Source organism: Balaenoptera borealis (assembly GCF_965194805.1).
Source record: "Balaenoptera borealis genome assembly, chromosome: 12".
Taxonomy (NCBI): domain Eukaryota; kingdom Metazoa; phylum Chordata; class Mammalia; order Artiodactyla; family Balaenopteridae; genus Balaenoptera; species Balaenoptera borealis.
The window spans coordinates 68389593-68413834 of record NC_138869.1 but is presented as its reverse complement, the minus strand read 5'-3'; the positions used below and the strand labels follow the sequence as shown (position 1 = coordinate 68413834).

At 47.0% G+C, this 24242-nt stretch overlaps 1 protein-coding gene across 9 annotated transcripts; it reads right to left on the bottom strand.

Moving 5' to 3' along the window:
* Nucleotides 1-12273: 12273 nt before the first annotated feature.
* On the bottom strand, nucleotides 12274-24166 carry BRD2 (bromodomain containing 2). 9 transcript variants are annotated; one of them, XM_082347154.1, is made up of 14 exons: nucleotides 23783-24165; nucleotides 19863-21184; nucleotides 18314-18475; nucleotides 17927-18230; nucleotides 17186-17323; nucleotides 16540-16678; nucleotides 16235-16449; nucleotides 15763-16137; nucleotides 15117-15245; nucleotides 14680-14931; nucleotides 14281-14546; nucleotides 13476-13780; nucleotides 13123-13245; nucleotides 12274-13016 (listed from the first exon to the last, which is right to left on the bottom strand). In XM_082347154.1, the coding sequence occupies exons 4-14, from the start codon at nucleotides 18116-18118 to the stop codon at nucleotides 12880-12882; spliced, it is 2271 nt and encodes a 756-aa protein (XP_082203280.1). In that variant the 5' UTR covers nucleotides 18119-18230; nucleotides 18314-18475; nucleotides 19863-21184; nucleotides 23783-24165; the 3' UTR covers nucleotides 12274-12879. The 9 variants fall into 9 exon arrangements, with proteins under 9 accessions (XP_082203280.1, XP_082203273.1, XP_082203279.1 ...); XM_082347147.1 differs by lacking the exon at nucleotides 18314-18475 and having other exon boundaries at nucleotides 23783-24166; XM_082347153.1 differs by lacking the exon at nucleotides 18314-18475 and having other exon boundaries at nucleotides 16235-16386; nucleotides 23783-24166.
* Between the last annotated feature and the right edge of the window lie 76 nt (nucleotides 24167-24242).

Here is a 24242-nt window from a genome sequence, read left to right as displayed (position 1 = left end):
GTTGGAAGCCTCAGTAAGACAGGAACACAATCCCACTCATAAAAAAAAAAAAAAAAAAAGAGACAGCAAAAAAATATATGACAGATGAAGGAGCAAGGTAAAAACCTACAAGATCAAATAAATGAAGAAGAAATAGTCAATCTACCTGAAAAAGAATTCAGAGAAATGATAGTAAAAATGATCCAGAATCTCGGAAAGAGAATGGAGGCATGGATTGAGAAAATACAAGAAATGTTTAACAAAGATCTAGAAGAACTAAAAAACAAAGAAACAGAGATGAACAACACAATAACTGAGATGAAAAATACACTAGAAGGAATCAATAACAGAATAACTGAGGCAGAAGAATGAATAAGTGAGCTGGAAGACAAAATGGTGGAAATAACTACTGAGGAGCAGAATAAAGAAAAAAGAGTGAGAAGAATTGAAGGCAATCTCAGAGACCTCTGGGACAACACTAAATGCACCAACATTTGAATTATAGGGGTCCCAGAAAAAGAAGAGAAAAAGAAAGGGTCTGAGAAAATATTTGAAGAGATTATAGTTGAAAATTTCCCTAACATGGGAAAGGAAATAGTCACCCAAGTCCAGGAAGCACAGAGACTCCCATTCAGGATGAACCTTAGGAAAAACACTCCAAGACACACATTAATCAAACTAACAAAAATTAGATTCAAAGAAAAAATATTAAAAGCAGCAAGGGAAAACCAAAAACTAACATACAAAGGAATCCTCATAAGGTTATCAGCTGATTTTTCAGTGGAAACTCTACAGGCCAGAAGAGAGTGGCAGGATATACTTAAAGTGATGAAAGAAAAACCTACAAGCAAGATTACTCTACCCAGCAAGGATCTCATTCAGATTCGGTGGAGAAGTCAAAAGCTTTTCAGACAAGTAAAAGCTAAGAGAATTCAGCACCACCAAACCAGTTTTACAACAAATGCTAAAGAAACTTCTCTAAGTGGGAAACACAAGAGAAGAAAAAGACCCACAAAAACAAACCCAAAACAATTAAGAAAATGGTAATAGGAACATACATATCGATAATAACCTTGAATGTAAATGGATTAAATGCCCCAACCAAAAGACACAGACTGGCTGAATGGATACAAAAACAAGACCCATATATATGCTGTCTACAAGAGACCCACTTCAGACCTAGGGACACATACAGACTGAAAGTGAAGGGATGGAAAAAGATATTCCATGCAAATGGAAATCAAAAGAAAGCTGGAGTAGCAATACTTGTAGCAGATAAAATAGACTTTAAAATAAAGACTGTTACAAGAGATAAGGAGAGACACTACTAATGATCAAAGGATCAATCCAAGAAGAAGATATAACAATTATAAATGTTTATGCACCCAACATAGGAACACCTTAATACACAAGGCAAATGCTAACAACCATGAAAGGAGAAATCGACAGTAACACAATAATAGTAGGGGACTTTAACACCCCACTTACACCAATGGCCAGATCATCCAAACAGAAAATAAATAAGGAAACACAAGCTCTAAATGACTCAATAGACCAGATAGATCTAACTGATATTTATAGAACATTTCACCCAAAAGTGGCAAAATACACTTTCTTCTCAAGTGCACATGGAACATTCTCCAGGACAGATCACATCTTGGGTCACAAATCAAGCCTTGGTAAATTTAAGAAAATTGAAATTGTATCATGCATTTTTACTGGCCACAACACTATGAGACTGGAAATCAATTACAGGAAAAAAAAACAGTAAAAAACACAAATACATGGAGGCTAAACAGTGAGCTACTAAATAACGAAGAGGTAACTGTAGAAATCAAAGAAGAAATTAAAAAATACATGGAAACAAATGACAATGAAAACACAACGACCCAAAACCTATGGGAGACAGGAAAAGCAGTTCTAAGAGGGAAGTTTATAGCAGTACAATCTCACCTCAAGAAACAAGAAAAATGGGCTTCCCTGGTGGCGCAGTGGTTAAGAATCCACCTGTCAATGCAGGGGACATGGGTTCAAGCCCTGGTCCGGGAAGATCGCACATGCCGCGGAGCAACTAAGCCCGTGCACCACAACTACTGAGTCTGCGCTCTAGAGCCCGCAAGCCACAACTACTGAGCCTGCGTGCCACAACTACTGAAGCCCGCGCGCCTAGAGCCCATACTCCGCGACAAGAGAAGCCTCTGCAATGAGAAGCCCGTGCACTGCAACGAAGAGTAGCCCCCGCTCACTGCAACTAGAGAAAGCCCGCATGCAGCAACAAAGACCCAACGCAGCCAAAAATAAATAAATAAATAAATAAATAAATATTAAAAAAAAAAAGAAACAAGAAAAATCTCAAATAAACAATCTAACCCTGCACTTAAAAAAACTAGAGAGGGCTTCCCTGGTGGCGCAGTGGTTGGGAGTCTGCCTGCCGGTGCGGGGGACGCGGGTTCGGGCCCTGGTCTGGGGGGATCCCACATGCCGCGGAGCGACTGGACTCGTGGGCCACAACTACTGAGCCTGCGCGTCTGGAGCCTGTGCTCCGCAACGAGAGAGGCCGCGATAGTGAGAGGCCCGCGCACCACGATGAAGAGGGGCCCCCGCTTTCCGCAACTGGAGAAGGCCCTCGCGCAGAGACGAAGACCCAATGCAGCCATAAATAAATAAACAAATACTTAAAAAAAAAAAAAAAAACTAGAGAAAGAAGAACAAAGAAAACCTAAAGTCAGTAGAAGGAAATAAATCATAAAAATCAGAGCAGAAATAAATGAAATAGAAATGAAGAAAACAATAGCAAAGATCAATAAAAATAAAAGCTGGTTCTTTGAGAAGATAAACAGAATTGATAAACCCTTAGCCAGACTCATCAAGAAAAAAAGGGAGAGGACGCAAATCAATGAAATTAGAAATGAAAAAGGAGAAATCACAGCTGACACTGCAGAAATACAAAGGATTATAAGAGACTACTACAAACAACTAGATGCCAATAAAATGGACAACCACGAAGAAATGAACAAATTCTTGGAAAGGTACAATTTTCCAAGACTGAACCAGGAAGAATTAGAAAATATAAACAGACCTGTCACAAGTAATGAAATTGAAACCGTAATTAAAAACCTTCCAACAAACGAAAGTCCAGGACCAGATGGCTTCACAGGCGAGTTCTATCAAACATTTAGAGAAGAGCTAACACTGATCCTTCTCAAACTCTTGCAAAAAATTGCAGAGGGAGAAACACACCCAAATTCATTCTACGAAGCCACCATCACCCTGATACCAAAACCAGAAAAAAAAATCACACAAAAAACGAAAATTATAGACCAATATCACTGATGAACATATATGCAAAAATCCTGAACAAAATACTAGCAAACAGAATCCAACAGCACATTAAAAGGATCATACACCATGATCAAGTGGGATTTATCCCAGAGATGCAAGGATTCTTCAATATGCGCAAATCAATCAAATTGATACACCACATTAACAAATTAAGGAATAAAAAACATACGATAATCTCAATAGAGGCAGAAAAACCTTCTGATAAAATTCAACACCCATTTATGATAAAAACTCTCCAGAAAATGGGCCTAGAGAGAAACTTCCTCAACATAATAAAGACCATATTTGACAAACCCACAGCAGGCATCATATTCAATGGTGAAAAACTGAAAGTATTTCCGCTAAGATCAGGAACAAGACAAGGATGTCCACTCTTGCCACTCTAATTCAACATAGTTTTGGAAGCCCTAGCCACAGCAATCAGAAAAGAAAAAGAAATAAAAGGAATCCAAATCAGAAAAGAAGTAAAACTGTCACTGTTTGCTGATGACATGATACTATACATAGAAAATCCTAAAGATGCCACCAGAAAACTACTAGAACTAATCAATGAATTTGGTAAGGTTGCAGGAAACAAAATTCACAGAAATCTCTGGCATTCCTATACACCAACAATGAAAACTCAGAAAGAGACATTAAGGAAACACTCCCATTTACCACTGCAACAAAAAGAATAAAATACCTAGGGATAAACCTGCCTAAGGAGGCAAAAGACTTGTACTCAGAAAACTATAAAACACTGATGAAATAAATCAAAGATGACATAAACAGATGGAGAAATATACCATGTTCTTGGATTGGAAGAATCAATATTGTGAAAATGACTATACTACCCAAAGCAATCTACAGATTCAATCCCTATCAAACTACCAATGGCATTTTTCACAGAATTAGAACAAAAAATTTTACAACTCGTATGGAAACACAAAATATCCCGAATAGCTAAAGCAATCTTCAGAAAGAAAAACGGAGCTGGAGGAATCAGGCTCCCTGACTTCAAACTATGCCACAAAGCTACAGTAATCAAGACAGTATGGTACTGGCACAAAAACAGAAATATAGAACACTGGTACAGGATAGGATACCCAGAGATAAACCCACACACATATGGGCACCTAATTTATGACAAAGGAGGCAAGAACATACAATGGAGAAAAGACAGCCTCTTCAATAAGTGGTGCTGGGAAAACTAGACAACTACATGTAAAAGAATGAAATTAGAACACTACCTAACACCATACACAAAAATAAACTCCAGATGGATTAAAGACTTAAATGTAAGACCAGACACTATAAAACTCTTAGAGGAAAACATAGGCAGAACACTCTATGACATAAATCACAGCAAGATCCTTTTTGACCCACCTCCCAGAGAAAGGGAAATAAAAACAAAAATAAACAAATGGGACCTAATGAAACTTAAAAAAGCTTTTGCACAGCAAATGAAACCATAAACAAGACAAAAAGACAACCCTCAGAATGGGAGAAAATATTTGCAAATGAAACAAGGAAGGATTAATCTCCAAAATATACAAACAACTTATGGAGCTCAATATCAAAAAAACAAGCAATCCAGTTAAAAAATGGGTGGAAGACCTAAATAGACATTTCACCAAGGAAGACATACAGATGGCCAAGAGGCACATGAAAAGATGCTCAATATCACTAATTATTAGAGAAATGCAAATCAAAACTACAATGAGGTATCACCTCATGCCGGTCAGAATGGCCATTATCATTCCATCATTATCAAAAAATCTAGGAACAATAAATGCTGGAAAGGGTGTGGTGAAAAGGGAACTCTCTTGCACTGTTGGTAGGAATGTAAATTGATACAACCACTATGGAAAACGGTATGGAGTTTCCTTAAAAAACTAAAAATAGAACAACCATATGACCCAGCAATCCCACTACTGGGAATATACCCTGAGAAAACCATAATTCAAAAAGAGACATGCACCACAATGTTCATTGCAGCACTATTTACAATAGACAGACATGGAACCAACCTAAATGTCCACTGACAGATGAATGGATAAAGAAGATGTGGCACATATCTACAGTGGAATATTACTCAGCCATAAAAAGAAATGGAATTGAGTTATTTGTAGTGAGGTGGATGGACCTAGAGTCTGTCATACAGAGTGAAGTAAGTCAGAAAGAAAAACAAATACCGTATTCCATATATATATGTAATCTAAAAAAAAAACAAAAAAAACCAGGTACTGATGAACCTAGTTGCAGGGCAGGAATAAAGAGGTAGACATAGAAAATGGACTTGAGGACATGGGGTGGGAGGGCGGAGCTGGGGTGAAGTCAGAGTAGCATTGACATATACACACTGCCGAATGTAAAATAGTCGGCTGGTGGGAAGCAGCAGCATAGCACAGGGAGATCGGCTCGGTGCTTTGCGATGACCTAGAGAGGTGGGATAGAGAGGATAGGAGGGAGGCTCAAGAGGGAGGGGATATGGAGACATATGTATGCATATGGCTGATTTGCTTTGTAGTGCAACAGAAACTAACACAGTATTGTGAGGCAATTATACTCCAATAAAGATCTGTTTAAAAAAAAAAGATGTTGATAGATCAATAAACAGACAGACGTGTGTGTGTGTGTGTGTGTGTGCGTGTGTATCTCCAGCCTTATTCTTCAGTTCCGGTTGGTGGAGTTAACAAAAATTTCACTTCTGAATTCCTTTTTTGCTCATATCTATAATATAACCAGAAACTCTGGGCATAGAAGAAAGAATATAAACTTTGAAATCAGCACTACCCCTTCTCACCAGCTCTACGATCTTATACACATTGTTATTATTTCCTCATCTCTAAAATAAGAACAATACATATGTGATAGGGATGTTCTGTGGACTAAAGAGATCACTATGAAAAGTGCCCATGATAGGACTTCCCTGGTGGTGCAGTGGTTAAGAATCTGCCTGCCAATGCAGGGGACACTGGTTTGAGTCCTTGTTCGGGAAGATTCCCACATGCTGTGGAGCAATTAAGCCCGTGCGCTACAACTACTGAGCCTGAGCTCTAGAGCCCGCGAGCCACAACTACTGAAGCCCGTGCACCTAGAGCCCATGCGCCTAGAGCCCGTGCTCCGCCATTGCAATGAGAAGCCCGCGCACCGCAAAGAAGAGTAGCCCCTGCTCGCCACAACTAGAGAAAGCCCAAGGGGAACAACGAAGACCCAATGCAGGCAAAAATAAATAAATAAATACATAAATAAATAAATAAAGGAAAAAAGAAGTCTTCATAGTGGAGTTAACACTATGTAGGAGATTGTGTAGGATTTGCTGATGGGGGAAGGAGCATATTTCAGGCAGACAGAACAGCACGTGCCAAGGTCCAGTGGCAATAAACAGTATGGGAGAATCTGGGAAGGCCTCTCTTCAGCTCTGAGTTGAGCACAGGGTTCAAGGAAGGGTGGATGAGGGATATAACTTTATAGAGATGACAAGGGCTAGAGAGAGGCCTTGCAAAGGAGTTTAATCCTTAAAGGTAATAAGCAACATGACCAGATTTCTTTTCTAAAGGATCTCCCTGGCAGCAACAGTGTGGGGGATGGATTCCATGGAAATAGGACTGTGGCTAGAAGACTAGGAAGAGGGGAATTCCCCAGTGGTCCAGTGGTTTGGACTTGGCGTGGGTTGATCCCTGCTGGGGGAACTAAGATCCCACATGCCACGCGCTGCGGCAAAAAAAAAAAAAAGACTAGGAAGAAGAGAGTTGTGACAGTCCAGCCAGGGGTGGGGGGGGGGGCACTGAAAGGAGAGAAGAAGAAGGCTCAGGAGGGTTCAGTGGCTAAACAGAGAAGCGGAGAGCAAGGGCGAGACCAGCAGGCAGGTCACCAGGGAAAGTAATGATACCTTAGTAATACTGGTTCTGCTACTTATCCGCTGTAGAACAGAATGGTTCTGAGCTTCAGTTTTCTCATCTGTGAAGTGGTGATGGGTATCTACTTCATAGGATTATTATGAGGACTTACTTTTTTTTTTTTGGCTGTGCAGCACAGCTTGCGGGATCTTAGTTCTGCGACCAGGGATCGAACCCGGGCCCAAGGTGGTGAGAGCGTGGAGTCCTAACCACTGGACCGCCAGGGAATTCCCTATGAGGACTTAATTCTAAAGGCATTCTAAGTGTCTGGCACATTAATGAGTTCTGTACGAATGCTTGTTACATAAATGGATAACTCACAGAGGAAAACGTGTGGGAGAAAAGACAGGATCTTTTCTGGGTATGCATTGAGTGCCAGGAGCCTATGGGACATTGCTATGAGGTCGCTAAAAAACAGATTTGGAACTCTGGAGCAAGGTCTAGACAAGAGATAGATTTTATGAGTGGGAGTTGCCTCCAGAGGAAAGGATGAAATTGCTTAGAAATACTGTGCAAATAAGGAGAAGAGGGCAAGGACGGTAACATGATGGACAACATCTCATGGAAGGCTGAGGCAGGGACTCCAGAGAAGCCGACCAAGAGGGGCTGTCTACAGAGGATGAGCGCTAGGAACTGGGGTATCAAAGAACCAGGGATGTTTCAGAGGTGAAGGGAGATAAGGGTCTCTGGGTCAGAAAAGTGAAGGCTCATGTTTCAAGAGCTGAAGTATAGGAGGTAAGAAGGCAAGAAAGACCTAAACGTCGGAGGATGGGGGGAATTCCCTTGTGGTCCAGAGGTTAGGACTCTGCGCTTTCACTGACGAGGGCTCGGGTTCGATCCCTGGTAGGGGAGCTAAGATCCCACAAGCCCTACAGCGCGGACAAAAAAACGAAAAACAAAAGATGGGAGGGTGGGCACAAAAATATCTGGAACAGAGATTCAGGAGGATGTCATTGGTAACATGCTCACCAGGTGGCGCCAAAGACCCTCCGTGGCGATTAACACGGGCCTTAGCACTCCTGCCCCTTAGGCGAGCCTCGCGGCTGTTGCATTCAAACCTGACAGTCAGCCAGGTGGCATTCTTTTAGTCAAGGAACCATCAAACTTCCAGTACTGGAAAGCTCTGAGGGATACACACACACACACACACACCTCTGCTCTTCCTTTGGTATGTGAAGATAAAATAAGAACTTTCAGAGAATAGTCCCATCCATTTTATTTCCTACATAGTTTTCAAATCTACCCACGTCTTTTCATGCGCTTTCCTACCTCTCCATTCCAAACCACTATGCTCACTTGCTGGGACCCACCACCACCGATGCTTTCTAAATTGTCACTCTGCATCCATTCTCAATGCCCCGCTAACCCAATGTGACTCTTCCCACTGCAATTTCTTCCAGGTAGGTATGTCTCCTAGCTTCCCACCAGCCCACAGTATTGGAATTCTAGTGTAGCAGTTCCTGGAGCCAGATTGCTGGGTTCAAACGCCAGTTCCAGCACTCACTGGCTGTGTTGCGATTTTGGGCAAGGTCCTTCACCTCTCTGCCTCAGGTCTTCATCTGTTACATGGAGATAAGATTTACCCCAGGGACTTCCCTGGTGGCGCAGTGGTTAAGAATCCGCTTGCCAATGCAGGGGACACGGGTTTGATCCCTGGTCCGGGGAGATCCCACATGTGGTGAAGCAACTAAGCCTGCCCACCTAGAGCTGGTGCTCCGCAACAAAGAGAAGCCACTGCAATGAGAAGCCGGCCTACCGCAATGAAGAGTAGCCTCCGCTCACTGCAACTAGAGAAAGCCTGTGCGCAGCAACGAAGACCCAATGCAGCCAAAAATAAAAATAAAAAATTAATTAAAAGAAAAAAAGACTTACCTCAAAGGACCATAATGAGGACCAAATGAGTTTACAGTTTGTTTTTACTACACTGCTTGGTACACAGTAAGTGCTCGATAGATGAGAGCTGTTACTAAGTCTTCAGGATAAAAATTCAAATTCTTATTGTGGCCTAAGTGACCTCCTTGATCTAGCTTTGCCCGGCTTTCTGGCCTTATCTGGAAGCACGCATCCTTTTCTGCTGCCTCAGCACCACCTGCTCTCAGGCAGTTACCATCACTGTTTATTTTTTTTGAGTCATGCTGCATGGCTTGCAGGATCTCAGTTCCCTGACCAGTGATTGAACCAGGCCACGGCAGTGGAAGCCTGGAATCCTAACCACTAGACCACCAGGAAACTATCATCACTTTCTTCTGCTGGCAGTGCTTACTCCCGCCCTCCCTGACAAACACTGCTCATCCTTCCCAGATATGTCTGAACAGTTCCCAGAAATCTCTCAGATCAGAACCCTCCTAAATTCTTCACAGATCTTTGCATATTGCACTGCTAGAACTTATAATTTTTATTAAAAACTGTGATCTGTTGTCTGTCACCCCTTTCCCTGCTCCCAGAATGTAAACTATGGGGACAGCAAGACCTGCTAGTGGGATTCTGCAGAGCTTGAACTAGGGTGACGATGCAGGAAAGGGAAAAGAAGATGGAGATCATGGAATCATCAGATCAGTTCCGTCTACCATTCCCAGTCCCCTTCCTGGCTCTCTGGGAGTCCTTTTCTCATTGATCAGCGAGTCCTCTCCCGTGTTATTCTTGGCAAGCCTCAGAGAGTAACTCCAACCAGCTTTGGTTCTTGTCCTGGGAGCCCCTCAGGGAAGCAGGGCTTTTCAGTCAGGATAGTGCTGAGAGAATCCAAGAGCAAGGCTGGCAGGGCTTGGACTGGGGTGCACACATTTGGGTGCAATTAGAATCATCTGGAAGACTGTCATGCCTTCATCTTAGAGCAAATCAGCCCAATAACTGCACCATGAGTTAACTGCACTGATAAAGCAAGATTCAAAAACAAGGCAAGGGCCTTGTCTTTATCATCACCGCCACACCTCCTGATTGAGCAGTTTGACAACATCTAGATCTATTGATGTAATGGTGTTTATTGAAAAATAAGACAATCAAAGAAACTGAATAAATGATTACTATGGAAACATTAAAGAGGAGCAAACGGCAAGAAGTAGCAAAAAAAAAAAAAAAAAAAGAGGCAGTGGAACCCATGCTTACAAGAGCTGGAAAGAGCATGGGAGGTAATACTGCCCACGGTAGGACTCCATAATTGTTACTTTGGAGGACAGTAATTCCAACCAAAATGGGGATCAGACTCCTGGAACTATTACAGTGCCTCAAGGAGAGGATGGGATAGAGCTAAGGTTTGGACCAGTAATTTCGACTAAGGGAAAAAGTAAATCAAAGGGCTAAATGGCAACCTCAAGGGTCAGGAACCAGGGAAAAGACTCTTCACCAACAGACTTACCATCAGGAAATCCATGAACGTTTGTAAGCTGTCTAGTAAGGTGGTAAAGAGGGAGGTGTAAACCAGGTTCAGAGCCACTCTTGCCCAGTCTCAGCCTGCTCTGCAGTCAAGGGAATAAGCCAGGCCGCCTACTTTTATAGCATTTAGACTGTTCTGGATTCAGTCTATAGGGAACATTAAATTGCCTCCACAGGTACAACGTCAGAAACTCACCTTTTGAGAGTTGAAGTCTTTATTTTCCCAAACCACAATTTAAAAATACTTAAATGACGTGAACAGAAGGGTATGCAGCCACAGTCTTCCAAGATTGTATGCCTGGTCTCCTCCCCAAACTAATATCACACCTTAAATGCCCGTTTAAATGAGATATAGTGTTAGATTGACACGCATCTATTTGAAATCAACATTTATCCTTTTGGACTTAAATAAATCCTATCCCACACCCACAACTCTTAAGTACTTCTGAACTTTCAAAATCCTGTCCATCACTTTTCTCTAGATGACCAGAGCTCAAAGGGAGTTGAAGAGTTCACTCACTGAGCTCCACAATTAAGTGGGCTGAAAAGCCCAATCAGGGGGCTCCTCCCCTTTAAAAAACTAAGAGCCTTGCAAAATGGTAACAAGTGATTCCCAGCCCTGCTTGGGTATTACCATCTCTTTGAGCTTTTGTCGTTGCCCAGGCCTCAGTTTAAGAATTCAGGGAATTCCCTGGTAGTCCAGTGGTTAGGACTCTGCACTTCCACTGCAGGCCTGGGTTCAAGCCCTGGTTGGGAAACTAAGATCACACAAGCCGCGGGGTATGGCCAAAAAAGGATTCAGACAGAAACCCAAGTTATGAGCTTTTAGCAGCTCTGGAGTCCAAGTATGCAACAAATGTTGAGAGTCACTGCTAGAGCCCAATTTATTGCTACCTCCAAAATCATCACTACCATCTCTACCATATTCCACTTTCCACCTGTTTCCAGCAACATTACAGTAGAATAAACCATTAGGTTTACATTCCTGGCCTTCCATTTAAAAATTCAGATTTTCTACTATGGCCCATTATTTTAAACCGTCCCCTTTTGCAGGGTGTAAAGCCCCCAAAATTCCAGAAACCAGACATCTCATCCTCCTCAACTATAGAGCCCTTCTATCTATACAGCATGAGAAGGGGTTGGACTTGTGGAAATGAGTTCTTGTGATTTCATTTTGGTAAGGATTGCTGGAATTCTCTGAACTGGCATTGTATTTAACCAACTTTGCAAAGCTATGTAAATGTGCAATTTGAGGCCAAAGCAGCAAATTATAATAGTAGGCACAACTGCCTTTTTAAGGCACATGTCCAATTCAAGAAGTACCTACTGTTGGCTACCTCCCATCCCTTTCACATCTTGCTAAGTGTGCAGGAAACAATCCACATGTCCAGCACCAGAGGAAAACCTGAGCCTATTCCAAATCTTGAGTTTGAAACTCTTGGTTAAGATATGAATGAGCCAGAGAATTCTGTTTTCTTCATCTAAACCAGAGCAAATTGCAACCCTTAAGGTTATTTTGGGGGATTCACTTTACAAAGGGCAGATGCACTTTTATCACTACAGCAACAGCCTACTGGTTTATTTAAAACAGGATGGTCCTTTTTTCCTCACCTCAGGAGTACTTTCCTCAAAATCTCCATTGTATCACATTCCTTTTGAAGCACTAGAAAAAGAAATGTCATTAAAGTAATAAACTCAAAACTTGAATAATATTTTCTTTATTTACAAGTTAGAATCAACAGACAAAGAAAAGACAATCCAGGGGACCAAATGGGGAGATGACTGAAACCCCCAGGGGCCCCAAATGGAGAAGGAAAAGGGAAAACAGAGTAGAAAAAAAAAAAAGTCAACGTAAAAAAAGAACGCCTTCCTCCCTCCCCATGGAGGCTGAGGGGACCACGGCCCCACCCTGCCTCGGCCTTACCTAGTTTAAAATAAATTAGAACAAACAACCTCAAAACAGGGCCCTTACAAGTGAACAGGGCAGCTACTGCCTCAGGTAACCCCGTATCAGGGCCTTCGCCCATTCCCACCCTTTACCCCTGCCCCACCACGATCATTTTGAATAGGGGCTCTATGCCTAAGAGGTCACTCTCCATGGGGCTGGGAACGCAGTCGTATTTTGTCCATTTATGTCCCTCCTTCAGTAATTGTCCCTGCATTCCTCCCCCCTGCAGAGCCAGCTCTCCTACAGTGGGGGGGAGGGGGTGAGATGAGGAAGTGTCACAGCAAAGGGAGAGTAGGGGTGGGGCAGGGTGGTCTAGGGGTCCGGTCCTGCGGAGCCTCCTGCCCCAACTGGCCTGGCCCCTTAGCCTGAGTCTGAATCACTGGTGTCTGAAGAAGAGGAAGATGAAGAAGAGGAGCTGGAATCTGAGCTGGAGCTGGAAGCACTGAGGCGGGACACTGCTACCTGCTGTGCTGATGACGTCTCCGTTTTCTCACTCGCTGCAGAACAAAGTTGAAGTTTAAAGATATTTAAGTCTGATCTCCATTTTTCAAGAGTCAAGAGAGCAGGATGTAGTGAATTCACAGTGGCTTACTGAACACTCACCTTTCTTGGGTGGCTTTTTGGTAGAATTGAGCTGCCCACTAACATCTTGTAACCGCTTTTCTAGTTCCCGCTTCTTCTCCAAAGCCAGTTCCTCCTTTGTCTTTCCCACAGGTTTCTTAATAGCTAGAAAAAGAAATATACCAGGATTAAGATAGCCAGAAGCACCCTAGTTTTTCTGTCCCCTATTGTTGCCAAATTCCTTTCTTGAACATTGGGAAGCAACTAATCCAACCCTTATCATCCCAGGAGCTGATGATCTCAAGTCCATCAAGCGTATGCCTACTATCCTTCTCTGTCCTCAGAACCTCGCGAGGATTTGCTGAGTTAACTGGTGGGCCTCATTTCATACTCACTATAGGGCTTCCGAGGTTTCTTTCGTAGGCAGGAAAGGACATAGCGTTCAAGCTCTCTAAGCGTGGATGGCTTGAGCGTTTCAAAATCAATCTCAATTTCTTCTGGGTTTGAGTCACGTAAAGAGGGCTCCCTGGCTTGAATTATGTGTACAACTCGACCCAGTTTCTCCCCGGGCAACTTGTTGATGTCCAGGCTCAACTGCCGCTTCTCGTCATAACTCATGGGCCTGCTTTCTTCCTCCTCCTCTGAATCATAGCCTGCAGGCAGGGCAGGTGGGGCTGTCTTTGTGGCCTTTTTGGGGAGTCTACGGGCAAAAGAAAATTGTCAATTGTAGGACATTCTCACTATTTAACCCAGTGACCTGGATTTCATGCCTGAACAACTATTTTCCATTAAGGCAAATGAGTGGGCTACTAGACACTGTATCAGGGGAGCAGAGCTTCTTTACATGCCAAACTCTTTTATAATAAATCTCAGACTTTGAGAACTAAATATAAGTACACTGACACAGGTCCACTTTTTTTGCTCCCTAAAGCATTAATCCCCCCCCAACAACAGAAGAAAACACGAAAAAACACAGATTCACTGGTTTACAGAAGGGGTAGGCAGACTACACTGTCAGAGTTAAGCAGCTTTGAGAGACTGCAATCTTCAAAGTCTACTTCATCACCTGGCCAGTTGCAGAAAAAATTCGCTGGACCCTGATTTAGAGAAACCTTTGCAAGGAGTGGGAGAAATCATCCTCCCCGGAGAGATTAGAGACATAACTGAGCTGTCTCTGCTTCCATGTTAGATAGTACTCACTTGGTGCTACTTCCTCCAGAAGTTCCAAAGCCAGGAGGGCCTAGTGTAGCAGCGCTGCCAGCCCCACTGCCACTCGCTTTCTTGGACTTCTTGGGCTGAGATGGGCGAGGTGCCCGAGGCCCTTTGTCATCTTCCTCAACCCCGGCTCGGCCTCGATGCTTCTCTGCCTTCCGTTTCTTCTTTTTCTCTTTTTTTTCTCTCTTTCGCTTGGGCTTGGATATTGGACCTTGGGACAGGGCAGCCAGCTGTTCATGTACTGCTCGAAGCTAAAGAGAAAAAAGAATCATGTGAAATGGAAAAAATAAATAAGCAATAAAGACTAAAAGAAAAAAAATTTAGGGCAAAGACAGTGCATGAGCCTCACCCAGTAAACTGAACAGTGACAAATTAAAATAATACCTGTTCCTGTAGTTCAGCCAAGCGATGAGCCCTTTCTTCCTCAGAGTCAGAGCTTTCACTCTCTTCTTCCTCCTCTTCATCCTCCTCATCTTCCTCCTCCTCCTCCTCAGAAGAGCTCTCACTGCTACTTTCCTCGCTGGAGGACTCTGAAGATGATTTGGCCAAGCCAGGGGGCAAGGCAGTAGAGACTGGTAAAGGCCCTGGTTCCAGTGGTTCATCTGGCATCTTGGCATAACGGAACTCAAATACATCCTAGAAAGAGACAGCAGACTCAAAACCATGCTAATGGATGTGCCCTGATCATACCCAGCCATATGGTAGCTCCAATTTACAACTGTAGAGACTGGGAGAGCCCCATGTTGAGGTTGTGCACCACAGACAGCAAAATTTCTCTCCCCAGACCCATTTATTCTTCAAACTCCGACCTTGACACTCACCTGTAACTTTCGTGCCATGGCCACAACATCATGGTCTGGGGGATTGTACTTATAGCAGTTGGAGAACATAAGCCGCACGTCAGCAGCAAACTCCTGTGCATCCCGGTAATCACGATTCTCCATCTTCCGCTGCAGAAGGAGGCAGCATCAGAAGCTGCACAGGCAGGAAGACTCACCTTTCCCTGCCAGCTCCAGACACCGCAAGGCTAGCCCTCTCGAGAGCATGGGGGCGGGGGGAGGGGGGTAGCCTTAAGGATCTATGCCCTGGGGATCAAGTCTGAAGTCAAAGGAATTTGGGTGGGTTGAAGAAATATGTCTAGGAAAAAAAATCATTTCTAAGTGAAAAGAAAGGGTGGGTGGTCTCTGACTAACCAGCCATCCCTTAACTTTCCTATCCTAACCCAACTTTCCCAATAGGTAGGACCTAATTGTAGATGAGTAGCGATGCTCTGAACACAAAACCCACCAAATTGTCTCAAACTCCAGAAAATATGGATTCCTAACAAGTACTTGACCTTCTGCCCCATTACTGTTTTGTAAAAATAAAATGCCAAGACTGCCGTGTGCCTGGAAAAAGTGACTGTTTTATTGATTCCTAGGCTCCAATCACTGCCTGAGTATCCCATCTGCCCCATGCAGTGGGTACCTTGACAGTGCTGAGGTCCATGGGGTGCTTAATGATGTCATGGTAGTCATGCAGGCCAAGAGCAGAAGCGTCCACTGGTTTATAGAAAGGCCAGGCATAGGCAGCATGCTTCTTAGACAGTAATTCCTTCAAAATGCCATTGCAATGTTTTAACTGTTCCGACAGCTTTCCTTTCTTGGAGCTTTGGTGCTGTTGCTGAGAGTCAGGCAAGTCTTTGCGTGGGGGCTTGATAGGGCGGCCACTCTCTCTACGCATTGGGGGAAGCCGTGCTGCCTTAGGCTCAAGACCCCCGGGAGGGCTAGCTGGGGAACCAGGAGCCAGGATAGCTGTAGGTGTAGGGGTGGTAGTATCTGCTTTCCGCTTTACCCCTTTTTTCTGCAGAGAAAAACAAGACAGGAGCCTTTTACCCTGGGTCCACTCCATTCAAGACCTGTCCCTCCTCACTGTCTCAAAGATATCCACAGATGTATACCTTGGCAAGGGGCTGGGCTGGGGGAGCTGCAGAGACAGCAAGGAGCGGGGGTCCAGCGGAGTGCAAGGACTTGAGAAGGGGCGAAGAGATGACCGATGGGTGGGGAATGTTGAGGACAGTGGTAGGTATCTCAGGTGGTGGAGTATACAGGGCTGTGTGAGACACAGAAGAGACAGCAGGCACCTGATGGGCACTGGTGATACTGCCCTGGAGTGCTGGGGGTGGGGAGGGGGGAGAAAAAAAGTTTAGTCTGATTATCTTTCCCATCTTTCCATCTTCATTGGCAAAACTCCTACTGTTCCTACCTGCCAATTTGGCCCCTTTCTTGTGGCTGTTCTTAGGGATAGTCACCACAAGCTCTTGTTCCTCTTGTGGCATTGACGCCACCTTCTGTAGAAAGATCTTTTCCAGCGTTTGTGCCATCAGGACAATATCATCAGTAGGCTACAGGAAACACAAAGAAAAAGTTCAAATGCCAGCAAAAGACAAGCAAAACCATTTTTCTCTGAGAAATTCCTAGCCCCAGCCATCACCACCACCCCCCTTACACAACTTCACCATCAAATACTGAAAATCACCTATATTGGGCCACTGAATTCCCTTTTCTCTTCCAACTCTGCCCCTCAAGATGCAACAAAGAAATAAAGTTCAAAAGTAAGAGAATGAGAGCTGATTAAAAAAAAAAAGTTCCTGCTCTACTCAGATCTCTGGAGATTTCTCTGAAAAACAGGGCCACTATCCACAAGAATAAAAAGTGTTCTATTTAAACATTTCTTAACTCTGGATCTCTGAAACCACATCACTGCTTTCAGTGGTACCTTTTGGAACTCAGACTTTCTAGGATCCTGACTACTGAGAACACCTACAGTAAAAGACTTAAACCTTTCATTGATAAAGTAGTGATAAAAAATGCACTCTCTCCCCAACTACTAATACCACAAAAACACTCACCTTGTTGTAGATATAACAGTTGGTGAACATGGTATTGAAATCCTGCATACACTCTGAGGCAGCCCAGTAATAGTTGTTTTCAAGTCTCCTCTTAATAGTTCCCATATCCATAGGCTGCTTTATAATTTTGTGATAATCCTAAAGAAAGAAATGGTAGGTCAGATCTACAGAAAGATAAACGCTTGTTCTCCTAAGTAAACTACCAACCCCAACACACACGCACATACACACCCCCTATTCGTCAAGAATACATGGTCTCCTAAACTGCGGCCCCAATTAAATCTATGGGATAGGAAAAAAAGTGGAACAGGATTCTTATCACCCATAGGGAGGCCCCTACTGCCTTTCTCTAACCACCCACCTCCCACCCACTCTGGAAAAGCTTCCCATCCTGTGACATTACCTCTGGGGCTGGCTATCCATGGGCTGCATGAGGGAGAGGAAGAAGCTAAGAATTTTGGCCACCGTGGTCCTCTCCCAACCTGGGGTGGGAATCTGTAAAATGGAGCCAGGGCACAAAAGTTAAGGAAGGACACATGGAGGGCACAATGAAAGATGCTAAGATAGCAAGCGGTTGGATCAAACACAAAGGACCAAGAATCCAGAAATCTGGTGGCTATCTGCCCTAAAGAGTAGAAATGGGAACTCCTAGGGGCCGCAGCAGCTATACTAGACAGCCCACTCCACGCACACACATTCTTGTTTATTTCCATACCTCCCCACTCCAATCTCTCTACTCACCGGCAGACCCAGTTTGACAGCATCCACAGGCTGCCGGAAGGGCCATGCAAACTGATGTTTCCACAGAGCCTTCATCACCACCTTGTGCAGGTATTGCAACTGGTTGGTAACCCGTCCTGGCTTTTTGGGATTGGACACCTCCGGGGGTGGTGGGTTGGCAGGGGTTAGTTGCAAAGCCGGCACTGAAGCCATTGTGGGGCTCTCGAATCCCTCATACAACAGGGAGGGCTTTCGAATCCTTTTCCCAGGCGCTGCTGCTTCTGGGCCCAGCCCCAGTAACCCTGCATTCCCCTCCCCAGGGAGCCTGTGAAGACAAGGAACAAAACCAGATGTGGTAATCTTGTGGAACTTGGGAGAATACAATTTACACTAATTTACGCTACGTACCCTCAATAAATCCAGGCTTGGAATCTAGTGAAAGGTGGTCAAGATTATGAAAATGAAACCAGTATCCAAACAATCCATGGAGCTTTTGTTCTTGCACTTCCTACCACCTCTTCTGTTCTTAGTCCTACATTTTGAATTCTCAAGTCTGATGGACTCTTTCATCTGTTTTTAAAATTTAAAGTGAAAAAGCCCAAGGTAGTTTCTCACAGGGCACAGCCATTTGAGAATAACAGCCTTATTGGGATGGGACTTAAGCAAAATGGGTGGAGCCGAGAAACTCAAGCCCCAAGCTTCCTCCTCACTAGGGGCTTGGTGGTTGCCATGGTGGTTGAGCCTGAGGGAAGCGGGTGAAAAGGAAACAAAATAGAAGAATTTCATAAAATGCTAATTAAACAGACACTTAAGAATCCACCTGTGCAGAAGGACTCAGCATCCTCCACAAGCTCTGGATAGTTAACTCCAAACAGACCAGACATCTAACGAAAAACCCTATCAACTCGGAAAAAAAAAAAAAAAAAAAAAAATCAAACAAGGGAGTATTTGTCACACTTCACAGCCTGTAATACCCCCAAGCTACCAGCCTCCAAAAACTAATTATTCACAAATTCATATCCTCCCTCTGAAGAACTCAAAAAATAGAGCTGTCCGGACAGTCAAGGTCAGCGAGTTCTCTCAGAAAACTGATACAGACCTCCCCTGCAACCCCTAACAAAAACTGCGATGCCTGTTAACTGTTCCCACTGTAGCATCAACTCTGAAGATCAAAGGCCAATAATGCAACAAGTTTACATTCTATCTGGTGCTCCTCGAGACCAGGTATTTCCCAAGACCCAAGACTAAAGACGTTATACCTAAATCTCATTGTTTACATCCGCAGAGCTGGACTAGAGGATCCTTAGCTCCACCCTCCTACCCTGAATGAAACTCCCAATTGTATCACAAAAACAAAAACAAACAAAAAAACACATCAAAAAACCCAATCCTCTGCAACAAGACATACAACTCTCAACACAAAGCCGCACCAGTCAATGAAAGACTAGCAGGAACTTAATGACCTACCCCAGGCATTAAGAAAGAGAGTGATCCTTCTACCCTACTCAGGAAATCTCCGTTTCCAGTCCCCGAAGCTCTATCACCATGGCAACCCTGTAAAGCACAAGATATAACCACGAACCCACCCCCCCAAAAGTCCTGACAAACCGTCGCTAGACACCAAACCCTCTACCCGCAGGACCTGCTCCCCAATCAGCGTCCTTCCCCATTACATTCTGCCACCACCTCCCTCTGCTCGACTCCGCTAAGATCTGACCACAGAAGAAAAAGCAACGTATAAACTCACAACCTGTGCTCCCTCCATACTCAAGATCTGGGCCACTACCTCAGTCCCAAACCGCCGCTCAACCCCCTGCGCGAGCCCGGCGAGCCAACAGTTGCGCCACGAAACAACGCGCCCCACTAGGTTCCGCACGCCCTCCGAATCCGACGCCCCACACCCGCACGCCTTAAGTCCCAACCGCCCCCTTCCCACGCGCGGTTCGCGGGGACGTACTTGCTGTGGGGAGTCACGTTTTGCAGCATCTTGACCACGGGGAACCGGCGCTGCCCTCAGCCGCGGAAAGTCCGGGTGGCCTCGGTTCCCCTTACCTTCCAGTCCAGCATAACCCGGGAAGTGGTGGGGCGGGCGGGGGCCGTTGCCCTCGGCCCTCCAGGCGACAACCCCCCCCCCCGCCGGGCCGGCACGAAAGCAGTCTCCTCCGCTGTTTCTCGGAGAACTCCCAGCAGCTTGGCGCGCTCCGCAGGAGGCGGACAGCAAGAAAATGGCGGCGGCCCGAGCCGAGGCGGGCGAGCGAAGGGGGACGGACTCTTCAACCCCCAGGACAGCCCCCGATCCCAGACACCGTCGACAATATTGCCCGCCGTTGGTCTGCAAGGATCCCCTCTTCCTGCCAGGACCGTCCGGCGCGGACGAAGTCCCGTTTCGATCTCGGATGGAGGCGGATGAACACGAAAACTGGTTTAGGGAGCCGCCGCCTCCATCTTTGAAATCCTCTTGAGGGCGGAGTAGAGGGGGTGGACAGACTCCGAGGACTGGGCGGGGCTCGAAAAAGGGGAGCTTCGGGGGCTTCTATGGGGTCTGTACTGTCCGCCGGGACCGGTCATAGGCCGAGACGAAGGCCATTTCCAAGCGGATGGACGTGGATTGTAATGGCGGCCCCGGACGACTCGAAGGCTCTGTATAGGTAGGCAGAATCCTCCAGCTCGTTCTAGAGGCTGCTCCACTCCAGCGCGAAATGGCGCCGCCGAGCCCCGCGCCAGCCCTTTATATATAGGCAAGGGGGCGGAGCTTCGCCGCTCATGCGCGCCACCGCGCTCCCGACTTCCCCCACCCCCTCCGCGCGCGCGCGCTCGCTCACGCGCGTGAAGAAGCGCAGTCGAAGGGGGAGGACCACCTCTCCGCGGGAGCGTTTTCTATTGGTCGGCGGATGCGATGACGTCATAAGCCTCATTTCCAACGCGTTAGTCACCAGGCAGAATGCCGCATAGACCCACAGGGAAGCGGCAACCCGCCACATCTCCGAGCCAATTGGCTGTGCTGTGGTTCGGCAACTCCAGGGAAAGAGGGAGGTTGGCAGGGGTGCAGCACCCTCTCCCCGCCTCCCCTTCCAACAAAGTCTTCCCAGGCGTCCAAGCCCAGTGCGACTGGTGACTGCCAAGCTCGGGCAGGTCGTGCCGTTTGTAGCTCCTCCATTGGCTAGACTGGCAGGACTGGAGGCGGCCGCGTGGGCGTAGTCAGCCTCGGTCCGCCGGGGTGTGGCCACAGGACGCCCGCGGGTTGTTCTCGGCAATGAGGAGGCCGCCGCAGTGAAGAATCTGAAATGAGGAAGGAGACGCCATCTTAGAAACCGCGGCCTGCCACTGGCAAACAGCTAAGGGCTCCCAAGCGCAGCGAGGAAGGAACCGAACGTTCCCATACTCCGCAATCAAAAATACATAATTGATAGAGTATTAATATCCTCCCTTTCCTTCCCCAAGCCAAACAATCGAAAGACAAAGGCAAAACTCTCCCCAGAATCTACCATCTGTGAACTCTTAAAGGCTTTTCATCAACAAGGCAACCAAACAGAATACGTTCCAAACACTTGCACCCCAAGCACCTCTCCAATCCCTCCCACTCATACCTTCAGTCACCAATACAAATATCTGCCTGCTCGACAAAACCTCGGCAACCCTTAACTGGGAGCAAAATCTCCAAACGCACCCATATACCCTTTAAAATGAAACCCACCTCCTCCCCAAACTTCATTCCGGTGTGTGGCTCAGAGCGGAAAAAACAAGTCCCGCGAGGGGCGAATCAGGGTGAACGCCCTCCCCCTCCTGGCGAGCTCAGACCTTTCCCCACGCTCGCCGTCCTCCCCCCACCCCGAAGGCAGGCCCACACCCTCTAAGGGTCCTAGCGTCGCGGGGGCGGAAGAGCCCCCCATCCCCCCCACCAGGGTTCGGAGTCCTCCCCACGGAGCGGCTGGTCCATCGGTCAGCGCCAGGGAGGAGGGCGAGCGGAGGCGGCGGCGGCTGCGGCTCAGACTAGCCCTCCCCCTCCTTCTCTCCCCTCCCCCCTCCCCCCGGGCCGTCCGCCTCCGAGGAGGGGCAGGAGCCATTTTGGGAACTCAATTTCGCCCCCTCCCCCCAACCCACTCAACTAACATCTTTCCCACAATCTAGTACAATAATCTGAATAGGGTTACAGACTACGTGTGAATAGAACCAAAGCACAAGGTCAAGATCTCTAAAGCCATCTCTGGGGCTCCCCCGCCCCCTTACCGGAAAGTGAAAGAATTTCCCCCACCTGGGCTTTAGTGGGGGCCTTCCCCTCCACGTCCCCTCTTCTGGCTACCAATGAAGAAAACAGACTATGCATATCTGAATAAGGAAATTAATGTAAGTTAAGGAATATAAGAGACGCCCCCCCAAACCCAGGGCTTCGTGAGGGCCTAGGTCCTTGAACTCCAACTGGGTCACCCTCCCTCCGTAGCGGCCCTGGAACCCTAACCTCGCTTACTGCGTCTAAAATGGCCATCAATTCTCGACCACCCGAGTCCGGCAAACCCTGCGGGGCGGGGGGGAACTGCGCACAGGGAAAGCAGTCTCTCTCCTCCCCCCCACCCACCTCCGATCAGACCTCGGCCCCAAAAGTACAAGCGGGCCCGCCCGGGTGGCTGCAGCAAAGAGAGCAATGACACAGCAACTTTGCAGAGGCCTTCTCCCCTCCCCCATTCCCCTCCCCCTAAAGGCCCAGCCTCCCCAATCTGCCTTTCTCCACCCGGGGCCTTGCAAGTCTGCACACAAGCCCATCAGGGGGCCGGCCAGGGAAGAAAATTTAGGAGGTCGAAAGAATACAGGGCCTTATTAGAAAGGGAAAGGGCAGCCAGACAGTACTCTGGCTTATTTCCCTGCATTCCGGAAAATCACTGCTCTCCGCTCCCTCCCAATTCTCCCTTCCCCCACATGAGTCACAGGGGAGGCTACAGCTACTCAGTAATTTGGAAAAGTAACTCTTCCCTTCTTTCCGTTCCCTCCCCCGCAATACACAAGGAGAGAACTGTTCAGGAATGGGGGAGGGGATGAAGGAGGCAAAAGACACCACCCAGGAGAAACCCGAAACCTTGGGAGCAGTGAAATCGTTCCAAGTCCTGAGACTCACTCACTCCTGTCTCAGGCCACGATTACCAACCCCTCCCAAGACGCCGGTTGGGCCGGTTTCTGCTCCCAAGAGGACCCCAAGCTTCCAGCCTGCAAGCCCTCCCCAGTCTGGGGTAGACACATGCTCAGCTAAGACCCCCCGCCGCGGCAAAGGAGGTTTGTTCGGAAGGCTCCGCAGGCCATGTCCACGTGAATGCACACAAATTCGATAAGCGACTCGAAGCGTAACCTCCACCGTGCCATGTGGTGACTGCCAGCTTCCTACCGCTGACAAAGGAAGCACAGAAATGCTCCTTAGTCTCTGCGGAGAAAGGGAGTGGGCGCCTGGGAACAATTTCAGTTTACAACCCGGGTTGCCAACTCTCAGCATTCCCATCTACGAGTAAGAACTACAGTCACCACTCCCACTCCTCAGCCCACTAGGTCACCCCACCCTCCGAACGCCAAAAGGATCCCTTCTCACCTGGCTCCAAGCTCCTGTACCCCCAGGGGACGAATGGAATTGGGGGGGGGGGGAAACACCGCCCCACGCCCCTTTGCCCTCCAATTGGTATTGAGACAGAGGTTGGCCATTCCCCTCCCCCACCCGAGGGGCCCTCTCCTGCTCGCCCCCCTACACGCTCCCATTGGCTGTAAACTATTTGAAGGACAAATCCTCCCACCCTCAGGATTCTTCTCTGCACCCCAAGAATCTCCCTCCTGGACTCCCCACCATTGGTTAGGCACTTAAATGACTGACAACGCCCCCGCCCGCCAAAGGCCCTTTCTCACCTGGATCCTGGAACCTTCCAGGGGGGCTCCAATGTTCCCCTTGTCTTGGTGCGGGGGGAGGATGTAATCCGGGGTGTCACCCCCCCGGAAACTGAGGTTGCGTTGGGGGAGGGGGCGTAGCCCCCAGCCCCTCCCTTCCCGACTGAGCTAGGGGGGTGGGGAGACCATCGGGGCCGCGCGGCCACGTCAGCAACATCCAGATTGGCTGACCCGGGTCACGTGCCAGCCGCCCCTCCCCCCCCCCGCCACGGGGGCCGGTTTTCCATAGGTTCCTAGGGGTCGCTCAAGCGGCCAAGGGGGCTGCATGGCCCAGGCATTTCTCCACAGACCCAGAGCACTCTAATGCCGCTGCTTCTGCATCTCCCCGGCTTCCCATCCCGCTATCGTCGACCCTATCCCCCCCACTCGCCTCTCCGTACGGGTTCAGCATGGCTGCCGCAGCCCGGGAACGTGCACAGCG